Below are 22236 nucleotides of genomic sequence, written 5' to 3' on the forward strand. Positions count from 1 at the left end.
AAACAGCTGAGGGGCCCGGCGGCAGCGATATCGGCGGCAGCAAAATTGGCGGCAGCGGGGGCAGTAAGGCTCTTCAAGTGGAGTGTACCAACGCTCCAAGAATTAAAGGGGAAGGATCGGAATATAAGGCACCCCCCGAAAATAAGACGTAGCACAACTTATGGAGCAAAAATTAGTACAAGACAGTGTCTTATTTTTGGGGAAATACGATATTATACCTTTGTATACAACCAATGCCTAGATGACAAAACAAACAAACAAATAAATAAAAAGTTGCAGTCAAGCCACTGCAACAACATTGCCAAAAAAGAACAAAGAGTTGTTAATGTAATCTTACGTAGCTTCTTTTCTGTCAATATTGAACTGCTAACCAGAGCATACAAAACATTTGTCAGACCAATTCTGGAATATAGTTCACTTGTCTGGAACCCGCATTGCATATCAGGTTGACTCAGCCTTCCATCCTTCCGAGGTGGGTAAAATGAGGACCGGGACTTTGGGGCCAATAGCCTAGCTCTGTTAAAAAGTGCTATTGCTAACATATTGTAAGCCTAATGATCCATCTCTGGGGAACGAAAATATAGCCTATTGATCTACTAGAATCAATAAGGCCTAAGTGGAAAAAGCAGGCCCTAAAAAGTGCAACACTCCGTGGCTTGCATTGGCTGCCGATCAGTTTCCAGTCACAATTCAAAGTGTTGGTCATGACTTTTAAAGCCCTACATGGCAATGGACCAGATTACCTCCGGAACCGCCTGCTACCGCACGAATCCAAGCGACCAATAAGGTCCCATAGAGTTGGCCTTCTCCGGGTCCCGTCGACTAAACAATGTCGTTTGGCGGGCCCCAGGGGAAGAGCCTTCTCTGTGGCGGCCCCGGCCCTCTGGAATCAACTCCCCCCAGAGATTAGAACTGCCCCCACCCTCCCTGTCTTTCGTAACCTACTCAAGACTCATTTATACCGCCAGGCATGGGGGAGTTGAGATAGCTCTTCCCCCTAGGCCATTACAAGTTATGCATGGTATGTTTGTGTCTATGTTTGGTTTTATAATAGGGGTTTTTAGTTGTTTTTTATTATTGGATTGTACATGTTGTGTTTATTATTGTTGTTAGCCGCCCCGAGTCTGCGGAGAGGGGCGGCATACAAATCCAATAAATAATAATAATAATAATAATAATAATAATAATAAGTATTATTATTATTATTATTATTACATGAACTAAAGTTTTAGACAGAAAGATTTCAACATGTATCAGAGCTATTTGCAATCCTGCTGAGCTGCTCTTGTGAAATGTGATTTTGCCAAGTACAGTGGTACCTCGAGATACGAGTTTAATTCGTTCCGGACCTGCGCTCTTAAGTCGAGCAGCTCTTATCTCGAACGACTTTTCCCCATAGGAATTAATGTAAATAATTTTAATTGGTTCCAGCCCTCAAAAAACTCACAAAGTTAGTCTAAATTATGCAAAAAGACATTGCAAGAATAAATGTAACTTTACTTATTAATAAGATGATAAGCTGAGAGCTTTCCTTCCCTTCCTCTTTTTACCCAAAACAATCAACATGGCAAACTTTTATTTTTATTCATTAAACTGTAGTTATTTATTCAACTTCACTGCCACCCAATCCTGTAGAGGGAGGAAAGAAGGGAGGAAGGAAAAGGAAAGCAAGAAATGGAGGGAGGAAAGGAAGGAAGGAAAGAAAGAAAGGAAGGAAGAAAGAAAGGAAGAAAGAAAGAAAGAAAGGGTGAAGGGACAGGAACAGAGGAAGGAAGCAAGGAAACTTATGAAAGGGGAGAGTAACTTCACTGCCACCCAATCCTGTAGAGGGAGGAAAGAAGGGAGGAAGGAAAAGGAAAGCAAGAAATAGAGGAAGGGAAGGTAAAAGAGAGAAAGAAAAAGAGCAAGAAAGAAAGAAAGCAAGAGAGAAAGAAAGAAAATGAAAGAGAAATAAAAATAGAGAGGGAGAATGAAAGAAATGGAAGGAGGGAAGGAAGGAGAGAAAGCAAGAGAAAGAAAGAAAGCAAGAGAAAGAAAGAAAGAAAGAAAGAGAAAGAAAGAAAGAAAGAGAAAGAAAAAAGAATGAGAGAGCAAGAGAGAAAAAGAAAGAGAGAGAGAGAGAAAGAAAGAAAGAAAGAAAGGCAACTTCAAAGAAAGGCTCACTGAGCATCTCTCACTCTCTCTCTCTTTCTATCCCTCTCTCTTTCTCTCCCCCCTCTCCCCCCCTTTCCCTCTCCCTTTCTCTCTCTCCCTCTCTCTTTCTCTCCCCCCTTTCCCTCTCCCCCCCCCAGGCCGGCAGCGATGTTTTAAAACAGCCGCGCCGTTTGCGAGCTAACTCCTGAGGTGCGGAAGTTCGCCTTTGGCTTTTGGGCCACTCGGAATGTGAAATTCAAAACAGCGTTCGGATCCCCCCACCCCCAGCAGAAACCAGGGACCCCCAGAGTGGGGCGGCAGGGGAGGCGACCGCCTCTCCACTCACCAAGTGCCGGGATACGAGCCGAGAAGAGCCGGGCTGGCTTACTTTCCTTCCTTCCCGCGCTGATGCAGAGCCACTCGAACAAAGCGTCATGCCCCCCTGACGCTTTTGGCGGCAAAAGAGCCCAGCGTCGCTTCGGAAGCCGCCGAAAGCATCAGAGGGGCGCGACGCTTTGTTCGAGTGGCTCTGCATCAGCGCGGGAAGGAAGGAAAGTAAGCCAGCCCGGCTCTTCTCGGCTCGTATTGCGGAGAGGGGCGGCATACAAATCCAAGTAATAAATAAAATAAAATAAAAAAATGTCTCTCCTCTCCCAGCTCTTATCTCGAGTAGCTCTTAAGTCGAGCAGCTCTTATGTCGGGGTTCCACTGTATGTGGTTTTGAGATACATTTGGAATTAGAATGCTGAAAATATATGAGATAGAGAACTGAAACTAAACAAAGGCAGAGGCTTGAGGTGTATATATAGATATTGTCTGCCACTAAGAAGGAAGTACGTTGTGAAATGCCTGCAGAAAAGTATAAAAAGCATGTCTCGGAATAAATTCAGGACCTCTGACCTTAGCTAATCCTTGCAGTGGACGTCAGGGCAATGAGTGGTTGATGTAAGTTGTATGTTTAACGATGGCTTTTCCTCATGTTCTCAATTGCTTATGAAAATAAACCTCTGAGTTTCAAAGCAAGATTTATTGTATCTGGTTTGTCTGTGTTCCTCTTCTTGTTGGAAAATATTTTTCTCACACATCTTTTAAAATGACTAAAGTTTGTAGATGAAGATGATACAGTCATTCATGCCCTCATCACCTCGAGGTTCGACTACTGTAACGCTCTCCACATGGGGCTACCTTTGAAAAGTGTACGGAAACTTCAGATTGTGCAGAATGCAGCTGCGAGAGCAGTCATGGGCTTCCCAAGGTATGCCCATGTTACACCAACACTCCGCAGTCTGCATTGGTTGCCGATCAATTTCCGGTCACAATTCAAAGTGTTGGTTATGACCTATAAAGCCCTTCATGGCATCGGACTAGAATATCTCTGGGACCGCCTTCTGCCGCACGAATCCCAGCGACCGGTTAGGTCCCACACAGTTGGCCTTCTCCGGGTCCCGTCGACTAAGCAATGTCGTTTGGCGGGACCCAGGAGAAGAGCCTTCTCTGTGGCGGCCCCGGCCCTCTGGAATCAACTCCCCCCAGAGATTAGAACTGCCCCCACCCTCCCTGTCTTTCGTAACCTACTCAAGACTCATTTATACCGCCAGGCATGGGGGAGTTGAGATAGCTCTTCCCCCTAGGCCATTACAAGTTATGCATGGTATGTTTGTGTCTATGTTTGGTTTTATAATAGGGGTTTTTAGTTGTTTTTTATTATTGGATTGTACATGTTGTGTTTATTATTGTTGTTAGCCGCCCCGAGTCTGCGGAGAGGGGCGGCATACAAATCCAATAAATAATAATAATAATAATAATAATAATAATAAGTATTAGTATTATTATTATTATTACATGAACTAAAGTTTTAGACAGAAAGATTTCAACATGTATCAGAGCTATTTGCAATCCTGCTGAGCTGCTCTTGTGAAATGTGATTTTGCCAAGTACTGTAATAAATAAAATAAAATAAAAAAATGTCTCTCCTCTCCCAGCTCTTATCTCGAGTAGCTCTTAAGTCGAGCAGCTCTTATGTCGGGGTTCCACTGTATGTGGTTTTGAGATACATTTGGAATTAGAATGCTGAAAATATATGAGATAGAGAACTGAAACTAAACAATGGCAGAGGCTTGAGGTGTATATATAGATATTGTCTGCCACTAAGAAGGAAGTACGTTGTGAAATGCCTGCAGAAAAGTATAAAAAGCATGTCTCGGAATAAATTCAGGACCTCTGACCTTAGCTAATCCTTGCAGTGGACGTCAGGGCAATGAGTGGTTGATGTAAGTTGTATGTTTAACGATGGCTTTTCCTCATGTTCTCAATTGCTTATGAAAATAAACCTCTGAGTTTCAAAGCAAGATTTATTGTATCTGGTTTGTCTGTGTTCCTCTTCTTGTTGGAAAATATTTTTCTCACACATCTTTTAAAATGACTAAAGTTTGTAGATGAAGATGATACAGTCATTCATGCCCTCATCACCTCGAGGTTCGACTACTGTAACGCTCTCCACATGGGGCTACCTTTGAAAAGTGTACGGAAACTTCAGATTGTGCAGAATGCAGCTGCGAGAGCAGTCATGGGCTTCCCAAGGTATGCCCATGTTACACCAACACTCCGCAGTCTGCATTGGTTGCCGATCAATTTCCGGTCACAATTCAAAGTGTTGGTTATGACCTATAAAGCCCTTCATGGCATCGGACCAGAATATCTCTGGGACCGCCTTCTGCCGCACGAATCACAGCGACCGGTTAGGTCCCACACAGTTGGCCTTCTCCGGGTCCCGTCGACTAAGCAATGTCGTTTGGCGGGACCCAGGAGAAGAGCCTTCTCTGTGGCGGCCCCGACCCTCTGGAACCAGCTCCCCCCAGATATCAGAGTTGCCCCCACTCTCCTTGCCTTTCGCAAGCTCCTTAAAACCCCGCTCTGTCGTCAGGCATGGGGGAATTGAAATTTCCCTTTCCCCTAGGCTTATAGAATTTATACATGGTATGCTTGTATGTATGAGTGGTTCTTTAAATTGGGGTTTTTTAGATTATTTTTAATATTAGATTTGTTTACATTGTCTTTTTATATTGTTGTTAGCCGCCCCGAGTCTTCGGAGAGGGGCGGCATACAAATCTAATAAATAAATAAATAAATTAAATAAATAAAGATACAACAGTGATCAGATTCATTCGAGACAATGATGAATCCGCATACAGATGGAAAGTTGAACAACTAACCTTGTGGAGTATTGGCCTAGCCTAGTACAAGGGTAGGCAATGTTGGCTCTTCTATGACATGTGGACTTCAACTCCCAGAATTCCCGAGCTAGCATGATTGGCTCAGGAATTCTGGGAGTTGAAGTCCACAAGTCATAGAAGGGCCAACTTTGCCTACCCCTAATCTAGTTGAAAAGATACACGCTTCAGTTAGCAGCTGTGCTAATGCTAGTAAAAAAAATAACAAAATACTAAGCCAAACAAGTTTCAATAAATATCTCCATTGAGCTGAGGTCAACTCCTGAGGACGACTTCCAGTTTTCTTGGAAGTTTTCTATTAATATTATCTGCTGAGGAATTTTTTTAAAACTTCTATTGCAGTTTACAGCCTTCTCTAGTGGTCTCAATTAATTTTTGTAAATACGCCAAGTTTGCTCAGCTGGGAAACAAGCAATGCTTAACCCAATAATTTTATAATTTGCATGCACAATGACGTGTGTAAACCCCACTGTATCATGGACAAGGGCTAGATCAATTTGCAATCCATAATCAAAGGAAGGGATTTGAACTTCAAGCAAGGTAAAAATAGATTTCTGAGGGGGAAATTTAAACAAGGTTGTACTTTAATTCTCTTTATTAAAATATTAAATTACCCCACTTTTTAAAGTTTGTGACTAAGTGCAGGAGGTGAAAACAATATTAAAGAAAATTAAGGAAATTAGGGTTTGCTGCTGTGTTTTTCTGTTGATTTGGTCTATTGATTCCTACTCAGCAATACATGTACTCTAGGTTAGAAATAGGAAGGGAGGAAGGAAGGAAGGAAGGAAGGAGGGAGGGAGGGAAAGGTTTTCCTGTTATAATATAAGCTTTATATCTAAAAAAAACCCCTTGCTTTGGCTTGTGGATGTCAAACGATAAAGTTAGTCCTGCCAAATCAACTTAGCTGTTCTGTCTTTATCATACAATTAAGACAAGAAGGATGGAGGGAATTCATTGTGGTCACTTAGGCAACTCATCACAGGCTAGCTATTATTCTCATGTACCTTGTAATCATCATTCTAAATAAAGCCCTAACAATCTTGTTTATCCTCATCTCACACCTGGAAACTGGGTCACTCTGGTACAAACTATTTGTTTTTTGCTTCTAACAAGGACAGTTGCAATCATGCCATAAAATCCTTCCTAAGAAATCCGAGCGTCAACTTGCAAAGCTTTCAAGTTTCCAGGAGCAGGAGTGGTGGTGGTCCCAACTGAAAATACATTCTGCACATGCCTTTTTTCTGATTGTATCAGCAGAAGGGATGGGTTTTTTTTTTACAGCCAGCCAATATGGTTCATTGGAGAATGTGATTTATGACATGCCGAGGAGGGAGAGGGGACAGGGTCACGGAAATTTGTAAAGTATGTGAGGTCAGAGTTGACTCCCACCTGAGTAATTGCTGGAGTGTTGCTCCTAATAAATGACTGAATTTCTTTTGAAACTTGGCTTGTGGCTCATATTTTTTGGACTATAAGATGCGTAAGAGTATAAGACCCTTCCTTCCTTCCTTCCCTGTTCTGCCTGCTTTCCTTCCTTCCTTCTTTCTTTCCTTCCTTCCCTGTTCTGCCTGCCTGCTTTCCTTCTTTCCATCCGTCCCTGTTCTGCCTGCCTGCTTTCCTTCCTTCCTTCCCTGTTCTGCCTTCCTTCCTTTCTTCAACCTGCTCTGCCTGCCTGCCTGCCTTCCTATCCATCCATCCATCAAATGGGAAGATGCCAGAACAGCAGCTGGGCTCACACAAACGGTTTGTATTACAAATCCCATCTCAAAAGGCCTACCACTTTCAGCAAGGAGTCCTTCTTTTCTCTAGACCAGGGCTGTCAAATTCCTGGTCCATGGGCCAGATGTGTCACATGCTGGCCATGCCCACACCCGGTTTAGCAAATGGTGGGAAAGCCCCAATACGTCACGTGATACTGCCGTGAGGACTTGAGTTGGACACCCTGCTCTAGACCAGTGATGGAAAACCTTTTTTCCCTCAGGTGCCGAAAACGCGTGTGCACACACTATCGTGCATGTGCGAGTGCCCACACCCATAATTCAATGCCTGGGGAGGGTGAAAATTGCTTCCCCTACTCCCTGGAGGCCCTCTGTAGGTCAGAAACAACCCATTTCCCAACTTCTGGCTAGCCCAGTAGGCACATTTTTCAATCTCCCAGGGCTCTAGAGGCTTCCCTGGAGCCTGGGGAGGGCAAAAGGCCATCCTTCATTCCCCTGGAGGTCCTTTAGAAGCTGAAAATACCCTCCCAGAGTCTCTGCATAAGCCGAGGTTCGCCATCATTGCTCTAGAGCAGTGTTTCCCAACCTTGGCAACTTGAAGATATCTGGACTTCAACTCCCAGAATTCCCCAGCCAGCATTTGCTGGCTGGGGAATTCTGGGAGTTGAAGTCCAAATATCTTCAAGTTGCCAAGGTTGGGAAACACTGCTCTAGACCAAGGGTAGGCAAAGTTGGCCCTTCTATGACATGTGTACTTCAACTCCCAGAATTCCTGAGCTAGCATGATAGGCTCAGGAATTCTGGGAGTTGAAGTCCACAAGTCATAGAAGAGCCCACTTTGCCTAGCCCTGCTCTAGACTAACCATAACCAATTCCTGCAACTGTTCTTTATATGTCGTAGCCTCCAGTCCCCTAATCATCTTTGTTGCTCTTTTCTGCACTCTTTTTTAGGGTCTCAGCATCTTGTTTACGTTGAGGCTTTTATATCAAAACTTTTTTTTTAACCAACGTTGATCCTTTCCATGTTCCAACTGACCACACGAACGGTGTCCCAACTGAATATGCAAGGCCTATCAGAGAAATCTCTTATTCTGCAAGAGCATGATAGAGTCAACATTTTACTGTATTAATTCCTATTTTGCTAGTCTAATTTCGCAAGAGTGTCTACAGAGAGTTTCTACATAACATCAAAAACATCATTAAAAAAGCAAAACAAAGGATGTTCTTTCTGCACCAGCTCAGGAAGCTCAAACTGCCCAAGGAGCTGCTGATACAGTTTTACAGAGGAATCATTGAGTCTGTCATCTGCACCTCTATAACTATCTGGTTTGGTTCTGCGACCCAACAAGACCGACACAGACTTCAGAGGAGAATCAGAACTGCAGAAAAAACAATTGCTGCCAACCTGACTTCCATTGAGGACCTGTATACTGCACAAGTCAAAAAGAGGGCAGTGAAAATACTTACTGACCCCTTGTATTCTGGACAAACTCTTTCAACTCCTACCCTCAAAATGTCGTTACAGAGTACTGCACGCCAAGACAACTAGACACAAGAACAGTTTTTTCCCAAATGCCATCACTCTGCTAAACAAATAATTCCCTCAACACTGTCAAGCTTTTTCCTAAATCTGCACTTCTATTTCTACTAATTTTTCTCATCATTCCTTTCATCCTTTTCCTCCCACTTAGGCCTGTATGACTGTAACTTGTTGCTTGTATCCTAAGATTTTTATTAATATTGATTGTTTCTTCATTGCTTATTTGACCCTTATGACAATCATTGAGTGTTGTACCTTATGATTCTTGACAAATCTATATTTTCCTTTATGTACACTGAGAGCATCTGCACCAAGACCAATTCCTTGTGTGTCCAATCACACTTGGCCAATAAGGAATTCTATCCCAGGACCCATTTCTTCAACCTTTTCAGCCCTAGGGTCTTCTGAACAGCCTACCTCTTTTCTGCCTGGTGCTGGGGCTCACGTTCCGGTTATTTGACGTTTCCAAGCTTGAGAGTTCAGATTTATTTTCGCACAAACTCATGGATTTTCGGCCATACCTTGTGGAGTCAAAAGAGATGTAACAAACATGGTTAGGTGACAGATAACATGTTGAAAGGGATCTGTTGCCACAAGGCAGTTGAAGTCCACAAGCCTTAAAGTTGCCAAGATTGTTCTAGGCCAGGGGTAGGCAAAGTTGGCTCTTTTATGACTTGTAGACTCCACTTCCCAGAATTCCTGAGCCAATCATGCTAGCTGAGGAATTATGGGAGTTGAAGTCCACATTTCACAGAAGAGCCAACTTTGCCTACTCCTGTTCTAGGCCACACAGTTTGAGTCTTCCATACCTGGAGGAGTTGCCTGAATTCATTGGTGCGTGATAAACGCTCTCTGTGATTCTTTGGTGAAGCTGGCTTGCTTCTGTTAAAGGAAAAGAAGGAAAAACAAAATGAATATTTCATTTCTTCTCCTACTAGAACAAATAAACTTGTGGATAAGATCTTTTTACAATAGCCTAGACCAGGGATAGGCAAAGTTGGCTCTTCTATGACATGTGGACTTCAACTCCCAGAATTCCTGAGCTAGCATGATGGGCTCAGGAATTCTGGGAGTTGAAGTCCACAAGTCATAGAAGAGCCAACTTTGCCTACTCCTGGCCAAGACTTTTTTAAAAAAATAGATTCACTACCCAGACATCCATTTTTATACATGGGCTATATACAGTTCTAGGCTGCATTAACAGAGGGATAGACTCAAGATCATGTGAAGTGTTAATAACACTTGATAAGGCCTTGGTAAGGCCACACTTGGAATACTGCATTCAGTTTTGCTCGCCACGATGTAAAAAAGATGTTGTGACTCTAGAAAGAGTGCAGAGAAGAACAACAAAGATCATTAGGGGACTGGAGGCTAAAACATATGAAGAATAGTTGCCTGAACTGGGTATGTATAGTTTAATGAAAAGAAGGACCAGGGGAGACATGATAGCAGTGTTCCAATATCTCAAGGGTTGCCGCAAAGAAGAAAGAGTCAACCTATTCTGCAAAGCTCCTGAGGGTAGAACAAGAAGCAATGGGTAGAAATTAATCAAGGAGAGAAGCAACTTAGAACTAAAGAGAAATTTCCTGAGAGTTAGAACAATTGACCAATGGAACAACTTGCCACCAAAAGTTTTAAAATGCTCCAACACTGGAAGTTTTTAAGAAGAGTTGGATAACTGTTTGTCTGAAGTGGTTTAGGGGTTTCCTGCCTAGCCAGGGGGTTGGACTAGAAGACCTCCAAAGTCCCTTCCAACTCTGTTATTCTGTTAAGAAACTAACTTGAGCATTGTCTCAGCCAAACGCCTTCTCATTCACCCGAAACTAAGGGTCGGGAATGGAGAAACACATTCATATTTGCAATTCTTGTTTTTATAGCTGTTATCATGATAGTTTTGACCTCCACAGCATTGGTTTCTCAACCCGGTCTAACTTGTAGGCTTAACAGACGGTATATCTGGAAAAACAAGCTACTTATATGTCCAAACTGAATTATCAGGAATTGTAGTATATCCTAGAAATTGCATAGCTAATGTGGACCAGAGGTAGGCAGAGTTGGCTCTTCTATGACTTGTGGACTCCAACCCCCAGAATTCCTGAGCCAATCATGCTAGCTCAGGAATTCTGGGAGTTGAAGTCCACATGTCATAGAAGAGCCAACTCTGCCTACCCCTGATGGTAGATCAATGTGCATTGGGTTTTATGGAGATACAGCAGTGTTTCTAAGGGAGCCAAGTGGCCCATGTGGTTAGGACACTGGCTATCAATCGGCAAGCTCGCTTTGAAACTTGAGTACTACTGTGTGATGCAGCAAGCTGCAGTCACTAATCCCATCTCCTTCTGAACCAGCAATTTCAAATCCTGAACTGCACTGGTTTCCAATTGGTCTCCAGGCACAATTAAAAATGCTGGTTATGACCTACAAAGCCCTACATGACTTAGGACCAGATGACCTATGGGACCGTCCCCTGCCTCATGCACCCCAGCAACCGGTTACGTCCCACAGAGTTGGTCTTCTCCAGGTCCCGTCAGTCAGACAATGTCGTCTGGCGGGGCCTAAGAGAAGAGCCTTCTCTGTGGCGGCCCCAGCCCTCTGGAACGAACTCCCTCCGGAGATACGTACCACCCTCTCCCTCCTGGTCTTTCATAAAGCTCTGAAGACCCACCTCTGCCAGTGGGCATGGGGACCGTGAGAGATGAGGTTATCTCTGGCCGATGTTGTGAATGACTGAATTGAATGAATGGGAATGACTGTATATGGGGGTCTTTACGATTTTATAAGTACCGTATTTTTCAGAGTATAAGATGCACCTTTTTCCTCTCTAAAAGAGTTGGGTCTTATAATTTGAATGCAGCTGTCAAAGCTCCCCCCCAAGCCCTAACTAGATGCTAACGATCTTCCCAGCTCTTATCTTGCTCTAAGTCTTTGCAGAGTTTTTTTTTCATTACTCCAACTTACTCCAAGTAAGTTTCTTTCCAGCCCTAACCAGGTTCTAACAATGTTCCCAGCTCTTACTGGTTTGCAAGCTCTTTCATTGTTACTCTCTCTCCAAATATGTTTTTTAAAGCCCTAACCAGGGGATAAAGTAATATGCTATAACTGACCAGACTAAGGATGTTAGATAAATATCTGGTAAGCAGATTCTTTTCCCTATTTTCCTTCCCAAAAACTAAGGTGCGTCCTATACTCTGAAAAATATGGTAATTTTTCTTTTAACAATAATTAGCTATCTTTATACATAGTGTTTTCATTATGTTGTATGCCACCCTGAGCTGCTTCGAGAAGGGCGGCATTGAAAGCCTAATTAATAAAATAAATAAATGTATTTATTTATTAATTAGACTTTTATGCTGCCCCGCTCTGAGGACTCGAGGCAGCTTACAACATATAGTAAACATATAATAAAACAATAAACATCTTAATCCAATTGAGATCTAAAAACATAAACCCCGTAAAAACAGTCATTTCATTCAATCATCTTTCAACACGTTCATTGGCCAGGGGGCAATTTTATTTATTAAAAATAAACAAACTGCGAGTAGATAAATGAGTATCACTTTGGTGGGCAACTTAACACAGACATGAAAAGTAGCAGCATCACCAGTGTTACAAGGGAGGGGCCTCTGCTCTCTTTTTATATACAGTAACTTGACGCGTGAGTATAGATGGGAGTCGACTTGGCAGTTCCTTGTTTAATATTAGCTTGTTTGTCTCGTGGTAGATTGGGATATAGTTTATTTTTGGTCTAATGTTGATTGTTGGTCTAGTGTTGGTGTTAATCTCTGCTGATCTGGGTGTTGACTGCTGGCGAGGAGGAGTGCTGTGAAAGCCACAAGTATATAAACAGACAGCAAACACCACTCCCTTTAGCACTGATGATATTAGTCAGTTTGGTAGTGAAACGTCTGCAGGAAAACAACCAAGGGTCCCCTAGAGAGGAATTATTATTATTTATTTATTAGATTTGTATGCCGCCCCTCTCCGAAGACTCGGGGCAGCTCACAACAGTAATAAAAAACAAAATAGTAATGAAACAAATCTAATATTAAAAAACATATAAAACCCTATCATTATTTAAAAAACCAAACAGCACATTCATACCAAACATAAAACAAAGTATAAAAAAGCCTGGGGGAAAGGTGTCTTAATTCCCCCATGCCTGGCGGTATAAGTGAGTATTGAGTAGTTTACGAAAGACAAGGAAGGTGGGGGCAGTTCTAATCTCTGGGGGGAGTTGGTTCCAGAGGGCCGGGGCCGCCACAGAGAAGGCTCTTCCCCTGGGGCCCGCCAAACGACATTGTTTAGTCGACAGGACCCGGAGAAGGCCAACTCTGTGGGACCTTATCGGTCGCTGGGATTCGTGCGGTAGCAGGCGGTTTCGAAGGTAATCTGGTCCACTGGCATGTAGGGCTTTAAAGGTCATAACCAACACTTTGAATTGTGACCGGAAACCGATCGGCAGCCAATGCAAGCCACGGAGTGTTGAAGAAACATGGGCGAATCTTGGAAGCCCCACGATGGCTCTCGTGGCTGCGTTCTGCATGATCTTAACGCTAGGGATCCCTTGCCTATATGACTTCTAGAGTTGCCCTAGCATTCATTCCTGGGGGACAAATGTAGGAGGGAAGGGCACAGAGGACCCTCCTCCCACTTTGCCACAGCTGGTAGAAGATCAAGACAACATTCAGAGCAATGCAGAACAATCTGAGCAGCTGCAGCTTGGCTAAACATAGGTCCCAAGGGTTGCCAAGCAAGGAGAGGAGGTAACACAGGGGAGAGATGAGGTTTTCATGTTGCCCTGTGCTCCACACAATAGAAATATTTACAGGGTGAGAAGAAATTCAACATGGCAGCATCACGAGATTTTATGTAGTTCAGGGAAGGAAGTCATCCAAAGTGGAGAAAGTGAAGAAAGGCTGCTAGATGCGAGGTTCACATATTTATTTTATTTATTTATTTAATGTTTAATGTTTCCAGATGTAAAATAATGCACTTGGGGAAAAGGAATCCTCAATCTGAGTATTGCATTGGCAGTTCTGTGTTAGCAAAAACTTCAGAAGAGAAGGATTTAGGGGTAGTGATTTCTGACAGTCTCAAAATGGGTGAGCAGTGTGGTTGGGCGGTAGGAAAAGCAAGTAGGATGCTTGGCTGCATAGCTAGAGGTATAACAAGCAGGAAGAGGGAGATTGTGATCCCCTTATATAGAGCGCTGGTGAGACCACATTTGGAGTACTGTGTTCAGTTCTGGAGACCTCACCTACAAAAAGATATTGACAAAATTGAACGGGTCCAAAGACGGGCTACAAGAATGGTGGAAGGTCTTAAGCATAAAACGTATCAGGAAAGACTTAATGAACTCAATCTGTATAGTCTGGAGGACAGAAGAAAAAGGGGGGGACATGATCGAAACATTTAAATATGTTAAAGGGTTAAATAAGGTTCAGGAGGGAAGTGTTTTTAATAGGAAAGTGAACACAAGAACAAGGGGACACAATCTGAAGTTAGTTGGGGGAAAGATCAAAGGCAACATGAGAAAATATTATTTTACTGAAAGAGTAGTAGATCCTTGGAACAAACTTCCAGCAGACGTGGTTGGTAAATCCACAGTAACTGAATTGAAACATGCTTGGGATAAACATATATCCATCCTAAGATAAAATAGAGGAAATAGTATAAGGGCAGACTAGATGGACCATGAGGTCTTTTTCTGCCGTCAGTCTTCTATGTTTCTATTAGATTTGTATGCCGGCGGTCTCCGTAGACTCGGGGAGGCTCACAGCAATAATAAACAATATATAAAAAATCTAATAATTTAAGAAAGAAATTAAAAACCCCATTATTAAAAACAAACATACACACAAACATACCATACATAAACTGTATAGGCCCGGGGGAGATGTCTCAATTTCCCCATGCCTGATGGCAGAGGTGGGTTTTTAGGAGTTTACAAAAGACAAGGAGGGTGGGGGCAATTCTAATCTCTGGGGGGAGCTGGTTCCAGAGGATTGGAGCCACCACAGAGAAGGCTCTTCCCCTGGGTCCCACCAGACGGCATTGTTTAGTCGACGGGACCCGGAGAAAGCCAACTGTGTGGGACCTAATCAGTCGCTGGGATTCGTGCAGCAGAAGGCGGTCCCGGAGATATTCTGGTCCGATGCCATGAAGGGCTTTATAGGTCATAACCAACACTTTCAATTGTGACCAGAAACTGATCGGCAACCAATGCAGACTTCGGAGTGTTGGTGTAACATGGGCATATTTGGGAAAGCCCATGAGTGCTCTCACAGCTGCATTCTGCACGATCTGAAGTTTCCGAACACTTTTCAAAGGTAGCCCCATGTAGAGAGTGTTACAGTAGTCAAGCCTCGAGGTGATGAGGGCATGAGTGACTGTGAGCAGTGAGTCCCGGTCCAAATAGGGCCGCAACTGGTGCACAAGGCGAACCTGGGCAAACGCCCCCCTCACCACAGCTGAAAGATGCTTCTCTAATGTGAGCTGTGGATCAAGGAGGACACCCAAGTTGCGGACCCTCTCTGAGGGGGTCAATAATCCCCCCTCCCAGGGTTATGGACGGACAGATGGAATTGTCCCTGGGAGAAAAAACCCACAGCCACTCCGTCTTATCCGGGTTGAGTTTGAGTCTGTTGACACCCATCCAGACCCTAACATCACTTCCACTGCTTCGTTGACTGGACATTTGCACACAAGTCTTCACACACAAGCACAGAAGTCATCATACTTGGTGGAAGTTCATGACCTTTTGCTCAAAGAAGGAAAGATTGAATGTATGATTTATGGATCTGGGGATTAAAAAGGGTTTGAGAGGAAGGGGAAAGTTAAGAAGCCCTGAGTCTCAGGAGAATGGAGGCATAGAAATCAAATCAAATCAATAGGTAAGAAAGTGAGGACAAATAAAGGGAAATATTTCTTCACCCAGAGGGTTGTTGGTTTATGGAATTCACTTCCAGAAGAGGTCGTGACAGCTGTCAGCCTGGATAGCTTCCAGACAGCATTAGACAGATTCATGGATGCCAAGTGTAGTGGTGGTTATTGAAAAGAATACTCTATGTTGAGTATATAATGTAACTTCATTACAATATAATGTAGCTGACAAGTATGTATGTATGTATGTATGTATGTATGTATGTATGTATGTATGTAGGTACGTACGTATGTACGTACGTACGTATTTAGTTAGTTAGTTAGTTTAAGTTGTTAGTTAGTTAGTCCAATACATAATACACATTGAAGAGAATAGATATGTAATAATATAAGTAAAGAAAAGAATAGAAGAAAAGATATAAAAGTATAGGTGAACATATTTGAAAGGAAGAAAAGATAAATGAGATAAGGAGAGACAATTGGACAGGGGACGGAAGGCACACTGGTGCACTTATGCACGCCCCTTACTGACCTCTAAGGAACCTGGAGAGGTCAATCGTGGATAGTCTAAGTAATAATACAAACGTGTAAATAGTAAATAATACAAGAATTTTATGTACAAAGAACCATAGAAAAACATTGGTAAGATATATCATAAATGTTTAAGAAAGGTTGCAAATACTTAAGTATTCGTAAGGATATTCAACTCCGGAAAACAGCTTCTGATAAGAGAGGGGTTGTAAAGAACCCCTATATATGTTTTATGTTTGTATTCTGTATGGTCTTATCTTAAAAAAAAAAAATATTTTTTTTAAAAAAAGAATACAACTGATTTGTCTATAGTTTAGGGGCACTTAGTAGTTCTCTTGAACTCTCTCGATGCACTCCAGTGAAGTGTGTTTGGAACATGTTACTACGAGCTTTCAGATAGGGTAAGAATGTGCAGTGTTGGTGTGTCTCCTGGCTACGACACCCTTTAACCGGCGTCCTACCTCTGCAAGCTTCCAGTTGTCCTGTTAGGACTTTCCTGATCTCTGACACCCACGTGTGCTTCAGTTCCATAGACGCTGCCTGAAAAACAGGATACAACCGCCGTTATAATTACAGTAACAACAGGAATACTTAGCAATGTGATAATGGCCAATATCTGTAGCTCACGTATGGGATGAAGGTGGAGGTTTGTTCTTGGAGCTTGTGGGTTGGTTTCTGACTATTTTGTGACCAGGCAAGGTAACGTCTTCAGCGGAATTTAGGGAATGTCAGTGTTGGTGTTCTTCTGCCTCCCCCGATATGCCCATGTCTCATCAACACTCCACGGCCTGCACTGGCTGCCGATCAATTTCCGGTCACAATTCAAACTGTTGGTTATGACCTATAAAGCCCAACATGGCATCGGACCAGAATACCTCCGAAACCGCCTTCTGCCGCACAAATCCCAGCGGCCAATTAGGTCCCACACAGTTGGCCTTCTCTGGGTCCCATAGAGCAGTGTTTTTCAACCAGTGTGCCGTGGCACACTAGTGTGCCGCGAGACATGGTCAGGTGTGCCGCGAAGCTCAGAGAGAAAGAAAGCAAGAGAGAGAGAAAGCAAGAGAGAGAAAGAAAGCAAGAGAGAGAAAGAAAACAAGAGAGAGAAAGAGCAAGAGAGAGAGAAAGAGAACAAGAGAGAAAGAAAGCAAGAGAGAGAGAGGGAGGGAAGGAGAGAGAGAGAAAGACATAGAGGTACGTAGGGAGGGAGGGAGAAAGAGAGCAAAAAAGAGAGGAAGGAAGGAAGAGAAAAAGGGAGGGAGAAAGAAATAGAGCGAAGGGGAGGAAGAAAGAGAGAATTTTTTTGTTCAAACTTTCCCCCCCCCCCCCCCGCTCCATGTGCCCCAGGGTTTCGTAAATGAAAAAAATGTGCCGCGGCTCAAAAAAGGTTGAAAATCACTGCCATAGAGTAAACAATGTCGTCAGGTGGGACCCAGGGGAAGAACCTTCTCTGTGGTGGCCCCGACCCTCTGGAACAAACTCCCCCCAGAGATTAGGACTGCCCCCACCCACCTCGCCTTTTGTAAGTTATTAAAAACTCATCTTTGCCACCAGGCATGGGGAAATTAACACACTCCCCAATTGTCAAGGTTGGTGTATGGTTTGATTGGATTGTGTGATTATTTTATTATAAGGGTTTTAAATTGTATTTTTAAAATTGGATTTGTACACTGTTTATATTGTTGTTAGCTGCCCCGGGTCTTCGGAGAGGGGCGGCATACAAATCTAATAAATTATTATTATTATTATTATTATTATTATTATTATTATTATTATTAATATTTATTATTATTATTTTATTATTATTTTTAAAGTAATTTTTATTAAATTGTGTTAAAAAGTATAATCAAAAACGTATATACACTTGTATATTTGCAATATTTGCAATACACAAAAAAAGGAAAGAAACCATGCACACCAAAACAAACAAAAAACATCAACACCAAAATCAAAACGAGAAAAATATGGAAATGTACAATGGACAATTACAAAAATACAAATAACATAAAAAATATCTCATCAATATTATTATTATTACTATTACTATTATTATTATTGTAAGGACTCAACCGACTCTCAACCAACCCACAAACCCCAAGCAGTGTTTTCATCTCCCAATAATTCTCACCTGACATGACCTCCCCAGCACAAGACCCTCACCTGATGTGACTCACACCTGACCCCCTTCAATAGACGCTTACCAGATGTGACTCTCCCATCATAAGACCTACTCACCACATGAAGGCCTTATAATCTGAATAATACCAACAATGTCATTCCTTACATTCCGCTGAAAATGTCTCTTATCCCGGTAACGAAATATTCAGAAACCAACTCACAAGCTTGGACAATGAACAGCCTTCCTCATTGCAAAAAATTTAGGCAAGGATTAGATGAGGGACCACTGTGATCCGGCCATAAATTATATGTATGGTTTGTCAGAGTTAATTTTTGAACTTGCTTTGGAAACGTGGAGGATACTAGCGACTTTACAGTTTTCTTAATAAAGATGCTACAGCAGGAATTCTTTCTTCAGAAGATTTTTACTTCTCTGTAACATCAAAAACTATGAATTCTACACTATATTAGTGAACAGTGAATGCTGGCTGGGGAACTCTGGGATTTGAAGTCCAGATATCTTCAAGTTGCCAAGGTTGGAAAACACTGCTCCAGAGCACCCACAACTTCTGTTTCATTGGTTAATTGTTCTCACTCACTCACCCAGAGAAAATTATCTTTAGTTTTGGAAATCTAAACCCTCTTTCCATCATCTCCTTGAAGAGGCCCTTACTGCAGAGGAATTTGGCCAAAGTTGTTCAGTGAATTAGTAGTTGGAACGCACTGTGAACCAGGACTTACTGGCTAGGAAACAAATATTAATCTTAGGAAGAGAGAAAGCAAACTCTAGTTCCCTTTTTAGTCTGGCTACAGCCTCCAGGCTTATTTTCTCCTGTAATTCTGAATAATCATGAATATGATTAATGTATTAACAGGGGGGAACGGGAATGAAGGAAAGTGAAACTGCAATACCTGAATAATATAGACCTCTTCTCTGCCATTGTACCAGATCTCAAATTTCTTACAATCCCCTTTGACATTTTCCGTAATGCCAACCGTGCTCATCTGTTCAAAAGAAAAGTTTGAATACAGAACACATCATTGATCGTTGCAATACATTTGGTTCTTTTTGGTTCACCTTAAGAGCACACGAGCCAGTTTATTTTATTTTATTTTATTGTTTTGTCAAGTATATATTGGTGGTATACAAAGATATAACAATATTTATATACATGATACCAGTAAAAGAGAAACATTAGAACAGGGGATGGAAAGCACTCTGGTGCACTTATGCACGTCCCTTACTCACCTCTTAGGAATTGGGAGAGGTCAACAGTAGATAGTCTAAAGGTAAAGTTTTGGGGGTGAGGTGATGAAACTACAGAGTCGGGTAGTGAGTTCCATGCATCAACTACTCAGTTACTAAAGTCGTATTTCCTGCGGTCGAGTTTAGAGCGGTTTATTTTAAGTTTGTATCTTGTGTGTTCGTGTGTTGTTGTGGTTGAAGCTGAAGTAGTCGTTGATAGGAAGGATATTGTAGCATTGACAGGAAGGAAAATGTAGGTTCCTATAGTGTTTAAGATGCTGACCTAGAAACTAGGAGACTGTGAATGCTAGTCCCACTTTAGGCATGAAAGCCAGTTAGATAACTTTGAACCAGTCACAAGGAGACTGTGAGTTCTGCCTTAGGCATGAAAGCTGGTTGGGTGACTTAGGGCCAATCAGCCAGAGGCTCACAATGACTCTGGACCAATCACCAGGAGACTGTGAATGCTAGTCCCACTTTAGGCATGAAAACCAGTTGCGTAACTTTGAACCAATCACAAGGAGACTGTGAGTTCTAGTCCTGCCTTAGGCATGAAAGCTGGTTGGGTGACTTAGGGCCAATCAGCCAGAGGCTCACAGTGACTCTGGACCAATCACCAGGAGAAAACCACATTGGTGACTTTGCACCAGTCCCTCGCTTTCAACCCAATCCGCCTCACAAGGTTTTTGATAAGGAGAAAATAGGAGAAGGAAGGATATTATGTATGTTCACTATTTCTTGCTTGCTAGCAAAGCACATACGATCGCTTCACTGGCGTTAGGGCTGAAAAAAGGCTTCTAAAGCACAGAAGCTCAGCTGATTGTCGGAGGGAGCAGCTGTGAAAAAAGCAGGCAAAGGGAAGGACGCTTAGCTAGCAAAGCACGGAAGACCGCTTCACTCATTAGCACTTCCTTAGGGCTGAAAAAAAGCTTATTAAAAGCTGCATTTGGGGTATAAGAAGCACTCAAATTTTAAGCCTCTTTTAGGGGGGAAAAGGTGCATCTTAAACTCTGAAAAATACGGTAATTCTGAAGGAGGGAAATCTAATAAGTTCAATGAAGTCACGACTTCCCAACATTTGGAAATTATGTTATGTTGATGAAGCCTAAAAATAAATTTGCTTCTTCTTTTTTTGAAATAGCATCACATTTCTGGCTCATATTCAGATTGCTATCCCAAGATCTTTTTCACATATGATATTGCCAAAGTATGCTGCATAAGCATACGTTGGTCTTCATCCGTAATAAATGCTATTCTATTATTTTCAGTTTGCATTTCTAAAATATTCACGCTCAATTCATATCTGTCTTTTAATGCTTTAAGTTTTGACTCCATCTGCAATTTTGCTCCAAGAGTTATCATCGAGCCATGCAATCTGCATCCTCTACCAGTGCATTTTTCTTCTTTTTTATAAATGGGCTTGTCTTTTATAGTGTTTGGAAAAACTCATTTTTCTGTTTGGTATAAAGCTTTTTCCTCTTGACACAAAAACTGTCCCACAAGGGCAATAGTTGAATTTGCCACTGTCATGATTCCTTTGAATCTGGCTTGAAAAGATCTATCCGTGACTTCAGTTGACAAATGAACACTCTTGAAATTCTAGAATATAAATAAGGAAACTGCTGAGTAGTTCTGTCCTTGGAAAGAAAGAGAACGAGGTGTACCTTTATTTGCCAATCTGCCAAAACTTGATTCTTCACGTTTGCCAAGAAAAAAACATTTTCAAGTTTGTTTTTCTTGATAGCTCAATTGATGAGTGTAAATGGATACAGGGAAACTAAGCAGCAATAGCAATAGCACTTATATACTGCTTTATTGTATTTTAAGTGGTTTACAGAGTCAGCAATTTGCCCCCAATAATCTGGGTCCTGGAACTTGGAAGGATGAAAGGTTGAGCCAACTTTGAGCTGATCAAGACCAAAGGAATCGAACTCCTGGCAGTCAGCATAATTAGCCTGCAATACTACTTCCTAACCACTGTGCCTTTAAGTAAACAAGATTTCTTAAGCAGAAAACGTCTATGAAGATTCTCAGTCATTCATGCCATGGTTGTCCCAACCATGGATTTTAGCTCTGCGTTGAAGAAGCTTCTTGGATGAGAAGTGAAAGGTCTTCAAAGAAAGTTCAGTTGCCTCTTGAAAAAGCGCTTTTAGGTTAAGAGGGAAACCTAACAATATAATTTATTTCCCTGTTTTCAGAATGAGTCACCAGAATTAACCAAGGAGGTAGAAAGCCTCAGATGGAATTTTTGAATTTAGCCCAGGTGGTCTGAGGTTATGCGCGAATTGTGCTGGAAATCTAGCGAATTTAATTTGAAAATGATTTCTTTTAATTGCCTGATGCAAAAATGTAGTGTTTAAGTTGTATTTTTAAGGCTGTTAATTTGATGGGCATATTCCATCTTTTCAAGATACAAATCCTCCCCAGTCAACCTTCCTCTAGTAGTCTATTTGCACTAGCAAATAGTATTTTATTAGTAGATAAAACAAATATTATAAAAGCCAATGAAATCTCCAAGGCTCCCTTGTGTAAAACGTGAAAGCTTTTCCACCTGCAACTTTTTATAGGAAAAAAGACAATGTTAGATTTGTTTCAAGGTGTAATTTTATTATTTTGATATATTTGCTTGTAGGGTACTCTTTAAACTTGGTGGCTTTCTCGCTGACATTTCACTACCAAACTAGGCAGCATCATCAACAAGGGAGTGGGAGTGGGTTTTGCTCTTAATCTATCTATATAATAGTCAAATACCACTCACACATCATTATAAAATCTCCAGAACTGTAAAGCTACAAACTTGAAACTTGGCACATACTGTATGTTCCCCTTGACTTCTAGGTG

General features: G+C 42.0%; 1 protein-coding gene across 6 annotated transcripts in view; it reads right to left on the reverse strand.

Annotated features, from left to right (window-relative positions):
* Window positions 1-22236, reverse strand: part of MCF2L2 (MCF.2 cell line derived transforming sequence-like 2) — a 219901-nt gene that overhangs the window by 17827 nt on the left and 179838 nt on the right. For all 6 annotated transcript variants that reach the window (XM_070753697.1, XM_070753695.1, XM_070753699.1 and 3 more), the window contains exons 23-26: window positions 19062-19154; window positions 16496-16574; window positions 9431-9503; window positions 9039-9142 (exon numbers count right to left, since the gene is read on the reverse strand). In XM_070753697.1, the coding sequence (XP_070609798.1) occupies window positions 9039-9142; window positions 9431-9503; window positions 16496-16574; window positions 19062-19154 (349 nt within the window). The remainder of the gene's footprint in view (window positions 1-9038; window positions 9143-9430; window positions 9504-16495; window positions 16575-19061; window positions 19155-22236) is intronic.

This window comes from Erythrolamprus reginae, chromosome 5 (assembly GCF_031021105.1).
Source record: "Erythrolamprus reginae isolate rEryReg1 chromosome 5, rEryReg1.hap1, whole genome shotgun sequence".
NCBI classification, from domain to species: domain Eukaryota; kingdom Metazoa; phylum Chordata; class Lepidosauria; order Squamata; family Dipsadidae; genus Erythrolamprus; species Erythrolamprus reginae.